We start from the raw sequence: 12,916 nt of genomic DNA, 5'->3' as shown, positions 1-12,916 counted from the left end.
AAACTTATTATGCATTATAGTAAAAATATGCTAAATTAACTGTTGATATTATCACAACATCAATAATGAATGATTCAGTTCTTCTTCTACAATTTTTGGAGAGGCTTTCTTAGACTACCAAAAGCTTTGTATTCTCGCTTCAGATAGAAAATACTATATTGACTTTTAACTCTACATATTTCTCTAAATTTTACATGGTTTTGATAATTTTTTTTTGTGTTGGATGAAGAAGATCTAGGTGGTTGTAGTATTGAAGTATTGTACCTAAATTCAAACTGTTGTTCTTTTTTTTTTGTCATCACATGGTCACAACAGGGTCACACATGACACACCCACTACTTTACTAACCGAAAAAACTAGCTTAGACTGGGTAAGAAACCCATTAGAGCATAGTAGAAAGACTAAACAACTTGTCATCACTACCTTCAAGAGCAGAAACCATTGTCTCTCTAAATAGTGCATTACATAGAGGCCAAACTCTCTCATTTCCGGAACTGTTTTGAAGCCATGACAGGATGACTTACCATGACATATGACTGATATTTAATGATTTTCCAAAGTCACAATTTGGGCAGTGAGAATAGCTCCTCTATTTGCATGTTTGCTACTGCTTCTTCATACTCCAATACAATACCACTCTAAAAATGCGTAACCTTGTTAATCTCATAACTCATAAGCATAGAACTGAAAGGCAGCCTTATGCCTTTACAAATCCCCATGACTTCTTCCGTCTCCAAAGCAAGTGGTTATAATCACGTAAGAAATACCCTGACTATAACCTCATAAACTAGAAAAATAACAAGTCACGATTCTAAAACAGCTTTAATGGGCACATCTCAACAAATTTTTATTCCCCCGCTCTGTACATTAGTCTTTCTTCGTGAATGGGACTGTTGTGTATCACATTGTGGAAGAACCAATACTCATCCGGCTTTGACATTGTAGTGAAAGCACACATGTCATACAAATGTTTCCCTTTTATCATCAGTTATGTAATAGCCAGCTTAATGCCTTTGTTTTTTCTCTTTTTCAAAACAATTGGGCCCTATTACTATTTATTTATTAGTTTTATGACCCGGCGATTTTTAAAAACGTTAGTTGGGCCAGTTTCAAATTTCAATACAATCTCCATGTTTTTTTCTTTGTCAGCCACCCCGAATAGTGTGATCTCTATTATATGGTCCAACGATGTTGTAGTCGGCTAGGGTACGACCGTCAGTTAACCAGATTGAACATTTTTATCAAAATTATAATACTGAAATACTCTTGATTTTGTGCGATTAGTTGCTTCGATTGACCTAGATCTACTCGATTGAATAAACAAGAAAGAAGACACTCGAACTGTGTACTCAGGTTCACTGCACCTCCTCAATGTGAGAAGGCCGTTACTCCTGGGGCTGATCTATGATCAGCAATAATCCACTACTCAGCTCAAGCTTGAGCTTTCGGATTACAACCTCGACACCACCGATCTTTCTCTCTCTATCTCGAGACTAAGAGCTTCCTTCTCTATCACTTAGAACTCTAGCTCGAGATAAGGCTAGCATAACAATTTATACGATACCGTTTTACACCGCTTAGCTCACGTGATACAACAAGTTTATCTAGATAACCTAAACCGGTTATTCTAGTTCTATTAGACCGGTGGTTCAATATAACCACATATACATTAATACGATGGACACATTCTTCATATTCATTAATATTTTTAGCAAAAACTAATCAATTTAAATTTTTGGTATTTAATTAAAAGATTTTTTTTTCAATATACATCGTAACTAATAGTCAAGTACTTGTCTAATATTTTTGATGGGTTTCAATTGATGACCACCATAGAAACTAAGAAACGGTAGGAATAATAAAGAAAATACTTTATAAATAACTATAAGAAGAAAATAGAATATGATCAAAACGAAAAGTGCGAGGAAATGATAAAAAAAGTTAAACACAAGTACTACAGAGGTTTATAACAGATAGTTATTATTTACACCATATGTACGATATACATCTCTATCTATCGTTAACATATGGGACCAGGACATATAAACCATGCTTATAATTTCATATGTTTTCTCAAAAAATAAAATCTCCATGAAGTTTGCTCGTGGATAGTGTCAGTAAAACAAATATAGTTTTTAATATGTGTAAATAGAGCAGACGTGGTTCTTGACTCAAAAACAAAAGTTTTATCTGTATATATAATTTATGACTTTATAAAAACTGTATTACCATATTAGATATCTTTCATGAAAAATTTAAAGTTTGAACATGATTAGTTTTGATATTTATTTTCAAGCATACATTCGTAACCCAAATACATATCTGAAGTCTGAACATATTTATTGTGTGAATCAACTGATTTTTTTTTTCTTAATCAGAATGATTGGTCTCCGATGCGTACGTGTTGTAGTAATCTTTTATTTTTAGAAGACGTGTAGCTATCAATCTTTTGTTTTTTTTTTCACAGAATTTTCCTCTTGGTTCTACATGATAAAACTTTGAAATATCTGATTATTACTTGTTCCACAAGATTACTGATTTACAGTTTCCTATTGTACCTCAAGACTAGCGACCAAACGCGAACCCCAGTCCAATTTTGCGGCACGATGTTATCTGCTCGCCTTAATACATTTTACAAGAAAAATCGGGTATAGATTCAAATCTTGCATGAGATTGAGAGGGTAAATGAAAGTGTAAGAACGATTTGAAAGTGGATTTAAAGTATAAAATAGAAGAGAATACATAATTTTAATCTTTTTTTGGTAATTTTCATATGAGACAATGATGTTGCAGGGCTCTAGAGAGCAACTCTCAACATTCCAAACACCTTGTTGTTAAAGAATTTATATGCGTATAGGTTCAACCGATATATGAAAGAAATAAAATGATTCTCCTAACTTTCAGGTAAACAAAAAAAAAAACACTTTCAGGTAAACATTATGTACATTTATCTCCATATATTTCTTTACTAGGATGAGACCCGCGCATAGCGCAGGGTGAGTCTTTTGTATCAGTAATTTTGAAGTAATATAGTATTTATGGATCCTAAAGCAATATGAATTACATACTCATTGATATTTTTGATTGCATAAACTATATGAAAATATAAACCATATAGTTTAAAAACAATCAGAGTGTGTTGTATCATAGTAATGATTTGACCATTACAGGTAAATAAATTAGCCTGATCGAAGCTTAAATATTCGGACTGAATAGTGTTAATCTGTTAAAAAGGAATAGTATTAATCTATTATTGATGGATCCGCGCTTGAAAAGCGCGGGTTTTTTGGATTATATTATAATACAAAGTCTTATTATATCAAAAAATATATTTTTAACAGTTATATAATCTATGAATTAGTTTATTTGATATTTTATATGTACACTTTTACGTAAGTTTTTTTAGGCATGAGAATTATATCCGGATCAAAAAAACAAACCTAGCCAACTCGGAAATATAGGTTTAGTTCAGATCGAGAGAAGATAACCTAGTGGGGTTTTTTTGGACCCACATGTCTTTGTTTGAGTCCGGTCCTACCCTAGACCCGATCATAAATATGTTGTGTTTATTAGGTATATTTGGATATTTCGAATATATTTTCGGCATTATGGATATTTTTTTAGGTTTTTGGTTTACGATTATAGTTTTTGATTTCAGGTAAATTTTCAAATTAAAATTTTTTTTTGTGTATTTGGATAAAATTTTGTGTATTTTCAGTTCAGTGTCAGATTTTGAATAAGATTTTGAATTTTTAGGTATTTGAATTTTTTGGGTATTTGTTTGGAGGTTCAAGTAATTTTCGTGTTTCAGATATTTTTCAGATTTTTCGAATTTTTTTAGGATCCTAAATACTCGAACAGATGTGGACCCATTACATCCATATCGGGTCCAACAACCTTTTGATATAGATTTTTAACGTTATTGTACAAAAACATGGTTGATGAAATATTTTTAGAAAACTCATTTTTAAATATGAAAATATCTATCAAAATATAGACGATTGAAAGTTTAGTATATAATATGAGATTTTAGTGAGAAAATTTATATATGATATGATTACGTTATTATAAAAGAAAGAGGAAGTTAAAATGTACACATAAATGTTGTGTAACTTCTCTTGCTTTAAATTATATATTATATGATAAAAGTGAAAATATAAAACATTAGTTTCAATGCTTTTACAATTAAAAGTCAAAATGGTAAATATAGTAATAATAATGATTAAGATTTAGGAGTGGTATTTGAATAAATAATGGAATTGAATAAATTATTGTTAGAGAAATATATGGTAAGATATTGTTAGTCTAAGTTTAAGGTAAGACCAAAAAATAATGAGTTAAATAAAAGGGTCCAAACAATTTTGATAGGTAGATTTTTTAAGACTCTTTCCCTTTTAATAGTATTGATTGATGGACTTAGTTTGAGCCATATATTGTTATATGTGATCTCTAATTATTGACGGACTTATCTAAATTATTTATGTTAATGGACCATCGTTATTGATCAGAAAAACATATTCAGATATTGTCTTCCTTAATTACTGTCATGGCCTTCGAAATTCTTTTTTTCTTGTTGGGAGTGTACCCGACCTTTAAGTTTTTTTCTTGTAACTCAGCGAAATATTGCAAACATTAGCCACTCTTTTCGACCATCCCTTCTTCAACTTTATAGTACACGCCATTCTGGTAGTGTGCTTGGCTGGTGTTAGATCATTAGAGTCAGAATGCTGAGATGAACCACCATGACACATTAGAGACCCCTGCATAGTTAGCATACAAACAATAAGCCGCTCATTTTTTACATAATTACGGAATATAGGTAATAGATATAAATAGCATTTATATAACCTCAGGTGCATCAGAAAGCACCGAGAATGACCCTCCAAAAAGATTTTTTTTTCTCTATGAAAGATTATGCTTAATGATGAAATGGCTAACATTGTAGTGGCTTATATAGAAGAAAATCAGAGCACTGATGAGCAATTTTTTTGAAATATTAGCATAATTCATGGAACAGAATAAGCTTGCCAATCACTCTCTAATTAACGCAAATCACAGTATAATTTACCATATATACTTTTTGACACCAAAACTCTTTAAATGTCCTAGTTACTGGCGGAATAACTTATATATTTATGACTGCAAAATATTTAATATAGTCAAAACTATCTATATTCTACTTTAAAAGAGTAAAATATCAATTACCATATCCTCCAAACTTAGTTTCCGTATACCATCAGTAATCAGCACCAGATTCATGTATATATTGCTTTAATAAATCGTTGTAAAGTAGCAAATTTTAGTCAATTGAATTTGTTTTCATTACGCCATTTCGGTTTGTGAAAATCCCTTTGAACTTGTGTTTTGGTTAAGATCCGCATTACGGCGTAATCATCAAAAACTGGAAGCCTTTTGGAAACTTAAAAATATCAACTAATTGGAGGTGAGAAGATTAGTATGATCGAGGAGATTATGAAAAAAAAAACAAAAAATTCTGATAATCAACCCAAACATGGAAAAAGTTTTAAGAAAAACTACAGGGTAAAAGAAACAAAATCAATGATATAAACGAATCAATGATATAAAAAGTTTTCAACGATTCTGTTGAGTAATTCGCGAAAGCCGTAGGAGAATATAAAAAAACAAATATTAAAGAGTTCAACGATGTAGAACATCTTGAACAAAAAAGGAGGCCATAACTTAAAGTACGACGACTGGTAAAAAAGATAGATAATTGTTTTGACTTTTACATAAGGTAAAAGCTACGGTTAAGAAAAGGTAACTTTTATGAGAGCATGATATATAACGACAATTATTAGTTTGGATTGACAATGGCATTTGTTATAATTTCTCTAAGTGAGAAAGGATAATTTTATATATGAGCTGAGAGTGAATATGGTGTTGACATGTCAGCATGGCACTCATGTAAATAACTTATATTTTGAAGGTTATTCTTTCAAAATGTTTCTCCTTTAATAAGAAAGGGATTATTACAATACGAATAAGCCATCTGTTAAAGAAGAGTAACGATAAAACTATCCTTTGATAGTTTCACTCTAATTATCACGAACATGGAAAGTAATGTTGGTATGAATTATAAGTTTTATCTTACAAGTAAGTTGATATTGTTGTCGGTAGAGTTCCTCAAAGATGGATTCATCTTTGCAGCATATCCTCATATATGGTTTCAATTGTTGTTGTCTTGTCATCGATGTAGAGGGGAAAATATTATCATCTAACTTGTCAAACATATACTCAATCAAAAGGGGAAAAAAAAAACTAAAAACTATTATGGCCACATTATTCAGATCACGGAACCATATTTTAAACCCTTATATTTTTACAGCAATTTGGAATTTATTTTTAGATTTTTTGTTTCTTATCTCGTTTTTCTTTCTAGGTTAGATGGAATAGACAATGCATAGGCATTTAGAAAGTTATTGAACTTCTTTTGGTCAGCTTCATACTTTTCAAAGTCGTGCATTTGAAAATTATACTTGAGAAAAACAATTTGATCACAGTAACTTTTTCCAAAAAAAATAAAAATACTTTTGTGGAATAGCAAACTGTGGAATAGAGGCGTTTCGAAAACGTATATAAATCAAAGCTGTCACTTACAGAAAACATATCAAATACTTTTGTATCCCTAATAAATTATGAAAAGCTCTCGACTATTTTCAACCATCTTGTTCCTCTACACAATCATCTTATCGATAAGCTCAATCAACTGCAAAGAGAATAATAACAATCTCGTCACGAACCAAGCTGCTTTGTTCGTGTTCGGAGATTCTCTGTTCGATGTCGGAAACAACAACTATATCAATACTACCACCCGATCCAATTTCTTTCCATATGGTCAAACCTTTTTCAAGGTTCCTACTGGAAGAGTTTCTGACGGACGCTTGATTACCGATTTCATCGGTAACAATAAAAAAAAACATAAATATACTTTTACTAATTTTGTTTCTAGCTAGTATATTTTTAACACAATTTTTTTAACAGCTGAGAAGGCATGGTTACCGTTGATCCCACCAAATCTACAACCAGGCAACAGTAACAGTCAGTTGACCTATGGAGTTAATTTTGCTTCTGCTGGTGCTGGAGCTTTGGTAGAAACCTTTCCCGGAATGGTAAATATCATTAATTTTTACTATTCCATTTTATTTGAAAATATATCGCTTTAGTATTTTGTGCTTTCTTTTATATTAACTAAAATGATATATTCAGCTTTTTTTTGTTAATTTTGTTTTAATATTTTTCACGCGAATAATAGCCAAAAAATCAGTCTTTACAAAAAGTAATTTTTTTGATTTTCTTTATGTATTGCATAATTTTATATTGATCAATAATTAGGAATATATATGACTAAATATTTGTTATAAAGAAGTTACGTTGAAATTTTAAAACAATATTTATTCTGAAACAGAAAATATATTATTAACTTTAAATTGAAATAGAAAGGGTAGACATAAGGTTTGACTAAACTCTCTCTTTTTGTATTAAAAATTCTAGGTGATAGATTTGGGAACACAGTTAAATAGCTTCAGGAACGTGGAAAGGAGCTTGAGATCTGCACTAGGAGATGCAGAGGCCAAAAAGATTTTCTCAAGAGCTGTTTATATGTTTAGTATCGGAAGCAACGATTTATTTTTTCCCTTGGTGGCAAACTCTTCACTTTTCCAATCCAATACCAAAGAGAGATTCGTTGATTTTGTTATTGGTAACACGACATCCGTGCTCGAGGTAAAACAAAAACAGAAAAACTGATCTCAAGTTTATTAGCTTTTGGTCTATACAACAAGAGATATATGTTTTGTTTCACAGGAAGTGTATAAAATGGGAGGAAGGAAGTTTGGATTCTTGAATATGGGAGCATACGAGTGTGCACCACCCTCGTTGCTCTTGGACCCAACAAACATAGGATCTTGTTCCAAACCAGTCGCTGAGCTGATCAATTTGCACAATAAGAAGTTTCCGGATGCTTTAAACCGGCTACAACGTGAACTTTCCGGATTTAGATATGCTCTTCACGACTATCACACTTCTTTGTTGGATAGAATTAACAATCCTTCTAAATATGGTAACTAAAGCTACATGGTACTTATATTTATATAAGAGACTGATCTTTAGTAGATTTTTGAAAGCTTTGTGTTTTATTTGTTTGTTTTGAAGGGTTTAAAGTCGGGCAGATGGGATGTTGTGGAAGCGGACCATTTAGAGGAATCAATACTTGTGGAGGCCGAATGGGACAAAGTTACGAATTATGCGAAAATGTTAACGATTACTTGTTTTTCGATTCATCACATTTGACAGAGAAGGCACATCAACAAATCGCAGAGCTGGTATGGAGTGGACCGCCTAATGTCACTAGACCGTACAATCTCAAAGCTTTATTTGAGCTTAATTAAATTACCGATGTATGTCTATGAAATAAAGATGAGATTGATATATATGTAAACAAAAAAAAAGATGAGATTGATATATATCTTATCTAAGCTTGTTTATAAGTAATATACTTTGTGTTTAAAATAATAATAATAAGGTGGATGGATGATTAGTGATATGATATCTCTATAGCAAAAGTCTTTCATAGCTCAGTTGATAACCTAGAGTTCGACACAACTTTTCCACGAAGCTAAAAGAATTCTAGAGATTAAATACACTTTTTCATTTCAATTTTATATGTTTGTGGGGTGGAATACAAGTTAGCTAAAAATCCTAGATTTCGAATCTTAAGTTGTTTCTTATTGATTTTTTTTTTATATTTCCAATTGATTTTCCATATCAATTCAAATTCAAGTAATAAAATAATTTTTTGATCTTAAGAAAAAACTCAATTGGTTAGAGTACTTTTTAGCAAGCGGAACATGTTGAGTCAACTCTCAATGAAAGGATATAGATTACAAGTTTAATCTTCGCACGAGCGTTAGCAAATTAGATTCATTATCGAATTAGCAACCAGCTAAAATCTCTACAAACATAGTCTGTGGATTCAGAAGAAAAAGATTACCTAGGTGGATGGAAGCATCAAGAATCTCAAGCAATTAGAAAGTTGTTGGTCTTCAAAATAATTTCAATTATGTTCTCCTAAACAATTAGAATTGTTTTTTGTAAACAAACTTTTTTTTATTGATATGCATGGTTTCAAATTGTTCAAACAATGCATGGGCATTTAGAAAGTCTACTGAACTTATCTTGGTCAACTTCATACTTTTCCATCTATAAGACAGCATGTGCATTTCACTAAAAAGTCCTGCATTTGAAAAGTATCTATGCTTGAGAAAAACAACTTGGACACAATAACATTTTTCCACATGTTAGAAAACATATATATAACTGTCACAATACATATCGAATACTTTTGTGTCCCTAATAAACTATGGAAAGCTCTCAACTATTTTTTATCATCATGTTCCTCTACACAATAGTCTTATCGATAAGCTCAATCAACTGCACAGAGAAGAATAACAATCACGTCACAAACCAAGTTGCTTTGTTCGTGTTCGGAGATTCTCTGTTCGATGCCGGAAACTACAAATACATCAATAATAATACAGCTTTCCAATCAAATTTCTTTCCGTACGGTCAAACCACTTTCAAATTTCCAACCGGAAGAGTCTCTGACGGACGTTTGATTACCGATTTCATAGGTAACAAAATATATATAAATTTTTATACTCATTTAAGATGTAAAAAAAAAAAACTATTTACTCGTTTACTTTCAATAAACGTGACAGCTGAGAACGCATGGTTACCACTGATCCCACCAAATCTACAACCAAGCAATAGTAACAATCAATTTACCTATGGAGCTAATTTTGCTTTTGGCGGTGCTGGAGCTTTGGTAGAAACCTTTCCAGGAATGGTAAATATCATCATCTTTCTACTATTTTATCTCTTTATTATATCTGGTTTAAATATATTGTTGGGAAAAAATCCAGAACAGTATTCTTTAGTTTATCATAAATTAAATATAGTATACATAGGAAAAAAATCTCCAAAATCTTCTCTATTAAACGAGAAGTACCATTTTTATCTACTACAAAATAGTCATACTAGAAGTCTAGGTCCATATATTCAAATAATATTTTTATTGTTTACATTAGTTTATTTAATGAATAACATTTCTAAATAATTATAAGGATATTAAAAACAAATCCATTTTAACTATAAATTAAATTTTAGTTTTAGGAATAATAAAATCTATTGAGAGAAAATCTAACAAAATCTTCTTAAAATTTTAAATATTCTTTTTAATTAATGCACTGATTAATTTTGCAATTAATAATATAATGTTATTAAAAATTAATTTTAATTACTTTTTTATTATAAATAAAATAATGAAATTATTTTCTAATTTTATAAATTTTATAAGTATATTCTACATTATATTAAAATAGAAGTAATTAATGAATTACATATTAAAATTATGTTTTTTTGTGCAAACATATTAAAATTATGTTGAATTGGTAAGCCAATATATTTTAAAAAAATACATTCATTAAGATAAATAAATAAAATATCATTCACCGTTTAAAGTGACTAAAATATCATTCACCTTTTAAAATGATTAATATTCATAAATTATGTAATAATGTTTACAAAAAATAAAATTATTAACATATGTTAAATTTTAATATTTATAATTATATATCATCTATTTATTTATTTTAAAATGAGAGCAATATATTATCATAAATTATTATATACAAAATATTATAAAATTTTATATTTATAAATGAAATGTTATCCGCTGGGTGTGCGAGTTAAAATTTAGTAAAATTTATTTTAGAAGAACAAAATTAAACTCAAATCTTTGGCCTCTATTTGAAGATACTCTATTTTGTTATTTTATATTAACTTAATATACATTTTTGTCGTGAGTCTCTTTTTAAAATTTTTGTGCAAATAATAACAAAAAATTAAAACTGGACAAAACACCAGGATTCGAAAGACCGAATCTAATCCGACCCAAAAAATAATATCAAGTTCAAACCAAAACTTAATGTATTCGAAAAGGTCCAAAATATGAGTTTTAAAGAATCGATTCGAATCCGTCCCAAACCAAAATATTTTGGATATCTAAAAATATTTAAATGAAAATCATATACTTAAATATATTATTTTTAGATTTAATTATAAAATATCAAAAATACTTAAAATTATATAAAAAAGCCTAAAGTAAATATTCAATAATATCTAAAAATATTCAAAACACTAGAATGTCTTATTTTCATCCAATATCCAAACTGAACTATTTTTATGCTAATTTTAGACATTTAGCTGTATATTGTTTTTACTTTTGGATTTTATGGATTTAAGTTATATTGGAATTTTTTAATTTTTTACATAATTTAAACAGATTCAGAAATCCTAAATCCGAAAAGAGACTTAAATTTTAGTCGAGAAAATCAAAATCCGAAAAGACCCATTGTTTGTCTACGCTTGGGATAATCTTTTGATTTAAAATTCCAATATAACTTTACGAAAAGATGACTTTAGAATTCCTTTATCTATTTTATATCAACCATTGATTATGAAGTAAACTAAATATATGTGATAAAAAAGTTACAAGGAGATTTTAAAACAATATTTATCCTGAAACAGAAATTATATATTATAAAAAAATTATATTGAAATAAAGAGAACATACATATATTTTTACATAGCCACCAATGATATTGTTATTTGACTAGTAAACTCTCTCTCTCTTTTTTCTTTAATCGTTCAGGTGATAGATTTGGGAACACAGTTAAATAGCTTCAAGAACGTTGTCAGGAGCTTGAAATCTGCATTAGGAGATGCAGAGGCCAAGACGATTTTCTCAAGAGCTGTTTATCTGTTTTATATCGGAGGCGACGACTTAGTTTATCCCTTAGTTGCAAACTCTTCACTTTTCCAGTCCAATACCAAAGAAAAGTTCGTTGATTTTGTTATTGGTAACACAACATCCGTGGTCGAGGTAAAAGTAAAACCGAAAACTGATCTCAAGTTTATTGAGGAAAGAATGTATATGTTTTGTTTCTCAGGAAGTGTATAAAATAGGAGGAAGAAAGTTTGGATTCTTGAATACTGGAGCATACGAGTGTGCACCAGTCATATCGATCTTAGACACAACAAACATAGGATCATGTTCCAAACCAGTCGCTGAGCTGATATATTTGTACAACAAGAAGTTTCCGGATGCTTTACGGCGGCTACAACATGAACTTTCCGGATTCAGATATGCCCTTCACGACTATCACACTTCTTTGTTGGAAAGAATCAACAATCCTTCTAAATACGGTAATTAAAGTTACCTGGTAATTACATAAATGTAAGAGATTGATCTTAAGTAACTTTTTGAAAGTTTTGTTTGTTTTGAAGGGTTTAAGGAAGGTAAGATGGGATGTTGTGGAAGTGGACCATTGAGAGGAATTAATACTTGTGGGAATCAAATGGGAAAAAGTTACGAATTATGCGAAAACGTTACCGATTACTTGTTTTTCGATGCCTCTCATTTGACAGAGAAGGCCCATCGACAAATTGCAGAGCTGATATGGAGCGGACCGCCTAATGTCACTGGACCTTATAATCTTCAAGCTTTATTTGAACTTAATTGAAATCGCCGATGTATGTCTATGAAAATAAAGATGAGATTGCTATATATCTTGTCGTTTTTTTTTTGCACAAGCTTTATTTGAACTTAATTGCTATATATCTTGTCTAAGCTTGTTACTAATATACTATGTTTCAAATAATATCAAGATTGATGAATGCTTTGTGATAATATCAATACTATTAAAAAGGAATGAGTCTTAAAAAATCTACCTATAAAGTTGTTTGGACCCTTTAATTTAGCTCATTATTTTTTGGTCTTATCTTAAACTTAGACTAACAATATGTTACCATGTATTTCTCTAACAATAATTTATTT

At 30.1% G+C, this 12,916-nt stretch overlaps 2 protein-coding genes across 2 annotated transcripts; both read left to right on the top strand.

The window, feature by feature from the left end:
* Nucleotides 1-6,628: 6,628 nt before the first annotated feature.
* Nucleotides 6,629-8,566, top strand: LOC103832645 (GDSL esterase/lipase 3). The gene is made up of 5 exons (XM_009108704.2): nucleotides 6,629-6,921; nucleotides 7,003-7,130; nucleotides 7,513-7,743; nucleotides 7,825-8,080; nucleotides 8,173-8,566. Exons 1-5 carry the CDS (start codon nucleotides 6,657-6,659, stop codon nucleotides 8,406-8,408), a joined length of 1,116 nt encoding a protein of 371 aa, XP_009106952.1. The 5' UTR covers nucleotides 6,629-6,656; the 3' UTR covers nucleotides 8,409-8,566.
* Nucleotides 8,567-8,796: 230 nt separating this feature from the next.
* On the top strand, nucleotides 8,797-12,756 carry LOC103832644 (GDSL esterase/lipase 3). Its single transcript, XM_009108702.3, has 5 exons — nucleotides 8,797-9,650; nucleotides 9,738-9,865; nucleotides 11,732-11,962; nucleotides 12,030-12,285; nucleotides 12,367-12,756. The coding sequence occupies exons 1-5, from the start codon at nucleotides 9,380-9,382 to the stop codon at nucleotides 12,600-12,602; spliced, it is 1,122 nt and encodes a 373-aa protein (XP_009106950.1). The 5' UTR covers nucleotides 8,797-9,379; the 3' UTR covers nucleotides 12,603-12,756.
* Nucleotides 12,757-12,916: the final 160 nt, after the last annotated feature.

This window comes from Brassica rapa, chromosome A08 (genome assembly GCF_000309985.2).
Source record: "Brassica rapa cultivar Chiifu-401-42 chromosome A08, CAAS_Brap_v3.01, whole genome shotgun sequence".
In the NCBI taxonomy this organism is placed as follows: Eukaryota; Viridiplantae; Streptophyta; class Magnoliopsida; order Brassicales; family Brassicaceae; genus Brassica; species Brassica rapa.
Note: the sequence above shows the minus strand (reverse complement) of the source record. Positions and strands in the feature narration are given on the sequence as shown.